We start from the raw sequence: 6,000 nt of genomic DNA, 5'->3' as shown, positions 1-6,000 counted from the left end.
GCTAAAATTAATGTTTATTTAGATAGAGTCTGAAGGGTCTGGCGATGGAGATTTTGGGGCTGTTTCGCTGTGAGCCTCCAAGGACCTGGCACCAGTGGCACCAAGTATGAAACTTGAGGCTTCATTTCTCCTTCACTGAGGGACTTACACAGTTACACAGAATCCCTTAAAAGATTTCCTTTGTTAAGAAAAAATGTTAATGCATTTATTGCGTTGAAAGAGATTGTTTGTTTGCTTGGACTCATGCTTGTGATGCCTCTTATCGTCTCACAAAATGGCAAAATAAAAGTGACAAGTGAATCATATTGGTCAGAGGAGGAAATGATTTTACTACTGGAGGAATCCCGAAATACCAGAAAACCGAAAACCATTGTAGGAAGAAAAGTAATTCAGTCTAATCTGAAGCGTGAAATTAAAAAGCGTATCCATTGGGTTCTCCCAGTTGCAGAACATTTCTCTTGGGGTGTGTTAGTTTTTTCATTTATCACCATAAACTCAGTCAAGTTGCAGTTAAGATAGAGTCAGAGGTACTTTAAGTTGTTTTTTTTTTTTTATCTTGGTTGCTAAGGTCTTTTGTGCAATGATTTCAGGATTCCTTACGTTTAAGACCAAGACAAGGAGAAGACCATAGACACTTAAGTTAACTTTTTGAGGAAGCCTCAAGAAGAAGACCTAAGGGTGTTTTGTGCAAGCGATGTGCAAGTTCTTGAGGCTGCAAATCCTTAACGTTATAGCACATTGTCAAAACTTAATTGGTGTTGAGTAACATTAGCGCTGCTGTGCTGTCTTGAAATGTGCATGGAATTCACTAAAACATGCTAGTCTATTACATCATAGCATCAATGGCTGACATTATTGTAAGTTTAGTTGATCATTTGTATAGTAAATGTAATAGTGTCTCATATAACTATTTGAATTCCAAAACCATGCTTTCCAAGGATTTACAGACTGGGGGAAGGACTGTTATCCCCCTCACTGACTCCACCCTCATGACGCCCCTAACTACTACTAGACACTGACTGTATGTATACAGCAGAGATATACAGCAGTGTACTTAAGTAGTGACGTACACTAGACAAAATCCAACAGTTGTACCATTCAGCACCTTCAATAACTGCTGAAAGTAAACTAATCAGATGCCTACCCATGTTCCTTCCAGGCCTCTGATGTTGGACGACGGCTCTCCCAGCCCTCCCGCCTCCAAGTTCAGCCATAGTCACCCAATGGAGTCCATGCACGAACCTTTCTACATCCAGTCGGTGAGATAATATAGTTTACGTAATGTGTTTTACCATTGTGTTTCATAATCCCTACAGTCCAGTAAACATATTAAATTTAAAAAGTATCTTAATTTAGGCCTTTTCTGGAGTAGCGAAATGTAAATCTGTCCCTACCAAAAATGAATCTCCTGTAGAATTATTAGTGCTCTGCATCCTTTGTCAGCAATGTATTTTGCTGGGAGCTGTAATAACTGAGGTACTGTGCTGCTGACCTTCCATATTCAGCACTAATAGTGCTGGCAGCCACATGCAGTAAACATCAACTTTGAAGTTATTGGCCGGCCTTTCTAAGTGCTTGGCCTTGTTGGGATTTTAAATGTATCAATCAGTTGATTTACCACGCACTATTCCTAATGCAGAAGATATCATTCAGCAGTTCAAGACATTTATTTTAATCTGTTCTTCAAACATGGCATATCCACTACATCACAGTAAATATATTATCTGTTTGGACATAATTCTTTTCTAACTGCTGCCATCAGTCTAGCTGTTATGTTGTATTACCACTAGAGGGAAGCAGTGGTCAGTGACAGATTTGGAGGGCTATGGGTGTGCTGCATGAGTGTACAGAATTATAGGGTGTACAAACTAAAGCCTTGGGTTGAAGTGAATTCACTAGGACTCACTAATAATCACACGAGGGAAACATAGTGCCCCATGAAGGCAGAGAGTATGCCACAGTAGCAGTGAATTTGAGGCTGGCCTTCAAAGTGCTGAACAGATAGAAAGGCTGTAATGCCTTCTTTTTTTCATATTTTTGAGGCAGTTATTGAGTTATGTTTGTTAGTAACCCTCCTCCTCACACTCGGCATATTGAAAACAAACCGAATACAATTTCTACTTTCAGAGTATTTTCTCAGTGTATGCTAAACAATAATGACTTCCTATTTACTGATGGACCGTTACAACACTAAGGTCACGTCATTGTGAAATAATGACATGATTATGTCATCACATAAACACCAATGATTATGTAACTGACAATTACCTGTGCATGTATAAATGTAGGTTGTACATTTCAGCATAGTCTTTTTTTGTAGGGCATCAATATGAATAAATGTATGTATAAATGTAGCAGGGAGCAGTTACCAGTTTTATATATTTGGATGAACTTTCCTTTTATGTTTTATGTAATCACAATGACTTGCGCAAGTTGAAAGATACTGTAGTGTGTCTGTTTTGATGGCTGCTCGGCCTGGGGATTGTTGCAACAACAACAGCTCAGCCTGAGGATTGTTGCAACTGTTCCCACCCTTCAGCCATGACAGAACATCATGTGCTAGCCAGACACACCAACCTTGACACATGCTAAACATGTCACTTAGAAGTCACCATAATAGCGATTCAAGCAAAGTAAGCTTTAAATAATTCATACAAAAGGTCAGGATCGTATGTCGTCTGTCTTCCTGGTGAGGGGTGGGGTTGTCTAACTGAGCATGTCAGAATGAGTGTCATCACTCTAGCATGTTTCTGATTGAAGGAATAGGAGCTATTGCAACCATCCTGTGTTGCAACCATCCCACCCTCCCCCGCCAACAAGATGCTGGTTCATCAAAATTGATGTTTTTCAATTGAAGATAGAGCTCGGGAGGGAAAAACATTACATAGCTTGCAGCTATCTCACCAGCTTGCTTTAACTGAAGTCTTTTGCTCTGGCTGTCTAGTTGCCTGTTTCTCTGTGAGAGTGCAGTTGTGAAATGGTGGGTTTATAGTTCAGATATTACCAAGCCACAATATAGTTATCGCTGCATCTCTACAAAACCAGACTGCAGAAACTGCACAGTTAAAATGCAGTCACTGTGGTCTGACTTGGTTTCAAGCTCCATTTTGTAGTTACTTAAAGTGTTACGCACTTTTATCACAGAAATACATTTATGTGTTATATGGTTTGTATTTGTTAAAAAAAATGTCCTTCAGTTCTGCATTCAACAACCAATTAGGTATTTATCATGTTCTGTAGGGCAGCATAGGCCTGTTATAAATCTGTAATGTAACATTACAAAATATATAGTTACTCAAACTGAGCAACACAGTGGATCCAAAGAGGCAAATGTTAGCAAAAGAGTGTATTTTACCAGAGAAGACGACAGCCAAGAGCAAGTGTGATTCACATTTCTCTCCTCTTGCTCCTCAGCCATCCAGTGATACTGCTTCTTGCTCTACTAGTGGGCTGACAGGAGGACCAATTATCTCAGATGTTACTGACATGTCTCAGGCCAGTATGGCCCTTCAGATGCAGCCTGATGAGACCAGGTGAGTGATGCAATATAACATTTCTATTTCCTATGAAATAAGTAACTTACACCATCAGCTCTGTATCTCTTGCAGCATCTAACAACCATTTTTCTGGGATATTGTGAAAGAGAACATGGATATTGAATCATAAAACGTATCACAGGCAATGTTTAGTAAGAAGGCTCAAAATGTGATGTCTCTCCTGAGAAAGTGTAGCGAGGCAGTTGGTGTCAATGCATCAAACTGATCACAGATTCTGATAAAACATGGCAAAGTGAACAGAACTGACTCTGTCTTAATGTTTTCTATCCACCTCATGCTTCTGGTAGTTAGCTTTTGACTTACAGTGTTTGACCTTTTCAACAGGGAGAAGTGCATGATGCTTATCAAAGAGGAGCCTGTGAGTCCAGGAGTGAGAGGAGGAGGGAAAGGAGGCAGTGTAGGGGGAGGAGAGGCCGTAGCGTTGACCTCCTCCTGTGAGGTGTGCTCCTCAGAACCTCCTGTCCTTCCCGTCGCAATGGTCCAGTCTGTCCTGGAGGGGAGGGGCTCTGTGGCTTCTATGGTGGAGCGGAGGAGTAAGAGACCTGCCCTGGACCGGTAGGTGCTCACATAGGATCACAGGTGGAGAAGCGCATAGAGAATGCAATGCACACACAAATGTTTGCACACACTCAAAACTGATGCAAGTGGTGAGCAAGCAGCCCTGTGCGTGTTTATATATCATGTATTAATGTATGTGTATGTGTGTTTGTGTGCTCACAGAGTGGAGGTTTCAGATGCAGTGGAGAATGTGGATATGAGCCTGGAGGAGCTGCAGCAGCTGCTGCTCAGGAGCCATCAGCAGAGTACTGTGGAAGCTGGGACCAGCGCTGTTATGGATGTCAGTAAATCTGTACCGTACATATACACATATAGAAACAATACTTAAATACTTAACCCCCTTAATTATCAATTGTATATCCAAAACTCACCCTGTGTTACAATGAATTCATGAGGAAAACTTTATCTTTCTTGCATGCCTCCACAGTTAACAAAGAATCCAAAAACAGAAACATTTCTTGATGAACTGAAGTCATAGGGGTCCACGTTTAACAACAGCAGAACTATATCATAATTTAAGTTGACAAACTCTCTCACAATTCGTGCAGTATATTCCTCTCATTCAGTCTTTTATCCACTTGTTTGGTCAATACTTTCCAAACACAATCATTTTCATAAACACCTACCTGTTTAAAACTGAAAGGAAAGCCAGACTCTGTTGACAAAAACACTGTTATCTCGTTGAACACAGGAGCTGCTGGTCTAGCTCTGCTTCAGTCAGTTAGTTAGTTTGTGTTATTGTGTGGCTTTGATGAATCTGACCTAATCATTTAAGACATCAAAATCACAAAATAACACAAACAAACTAGCTGATCGAGGCAGCGGTAGACCAGCAGCTCCTGTGTTCAGCAAGGTAAAATTACTGTTTTTGTCAATGGAGTCTGGCTCTGAAGAGAGCATAGGTAAGTGTCACTTTCCATTCAGTTTTAAAGAGTAAGGTTTAAGTAAATATGCATGTGTTTTAGTATACCAGTGGATAAATGAGACTTGGATTATACTGCATGAATTGTGTGAGATTTCATAAACGTATGTTTTTAATATAGTTTTACTGTTGTTACAGTAAACACGGTCCCCTAAGACTTCATTCATCATTTTTGAGGGTTTATTGTTTACCAGAAGCAACTAACTGCACATACAATCAGAAGTGTCCAGTATTTGAAATTTCAAACTGGTAGTGATATCTTTAACTGCTTATACAGCACACAGCATCCAATGAGTTGAACTGTTTCTTAATACGGACCTGCATGAATAAATGTTTTTCTCACCCCTGTTTATCTCTCTCACCCTCTGTAGCCCTTCAGTTTAAGCCTGCCTCTGACTGAGTGGAACTTCACAGAGATGGAGTCCAACCTCAAATCAGTAAGTCATATAGTGTGAGAGCTGAATAACACTGAGGCAGAGCTTGGAGGAGGATGATTTCCTGCTCAGGAATAGCTGCTTGCTCCTTTAATCATTCAACGTGATGGCAGCTTCTCTGCTTAGCTGTTTTGTTATCATCCCAAGACCACCTTTGCTTATTACATTGCTTTCTTTTTTTAAATAAATTGGGTTTAAATCAGTTTTTACTGTTTTTCACCACAACAGGCTGTAAACACAACATTGACTTGACCTAAATGTTGATATGCTGAAAGTGTTTCAACAGTTGCTTATCTCCACATTGAGCAGATGCAGAGCAACATTATCATTCATCTGGAGTTTTGTTTGTGTCGTCCCAGTAAATGTATGGCAATTATGCACTCTCCCTTTAGCTCTGTTTTGGTCTCCACCGCTCCTGAGAAAAATCATTGTCTTAAGCCACTAATGTTCAACAGTTAGTCAGTAACTTTATATCCTGTTTGTACAGTGGGTTTTTAGAGCTTGTTTGTTGAAAGCAGCTGTCTGATGC

The 6,000-nt window shown here is 40.2% G+C and overlaps 1 protein-coding gene and 1 pseudogene across 1 annotated transcript in view; both read left to right on the top strand.

Moving 5' to 3' along the window:
• The window catches only part of LOC125887275 (uncharacterized), a 753,166-nt pseudogene that overhangs the window by 370,127 nt on the left and 377,039 nt on the right, over window positions 1-6,000 (top strand).
• Window positions 1-6,000, top strand: part of hsf4 (heat shock transcription factor 4) — a 31,592-nt gene that overhangs the window by 14,253 nt on the left and 11,339 nt on the right. The window contains exons 7-11 of the mRNA XM_049575081.1: window positions 1,160-1,259; window positions 3,415-3,533; window positions 3,882-4,112; window positions 4,278-4,395; window positions 5,409-5,474. Of these exons, the coding sequence (XP_049431038.1) occupies window positions 1,160-1,259; window positions 3,415-3,533; window positions 3,882-4,112; window positions 4,278-4,395; window positions 5,409-5,474 (634 nt within the window). The remainder of the gene's footprint in view (window positions 1-1,159; window positions 1,260-3,414; window positions 3,534-3,881; window positions 4,113-4,277; window positions 4,396-5,408; window positions 5,475-6,000) is intronic.

This window comes from Epinephelus fuscoguttatus, linkage group LG4, assembly GCF_011397635.1.
Source record: "Epinephelus fuscoguttatus linkage group LG4, E.fuscoguttatus.final_Chr_v1".
NCBI classification, from domain to species: domain Eukaryota; kingdom Metazoa; phylum Chordata; class Actinopteri; order Perciformes; family Serranidae; genus Epinephelus; species Epinephelus fuscoguttatus.
This window is presented reverse-complemented; position numbering and strand designations above follow the sequence as displayed.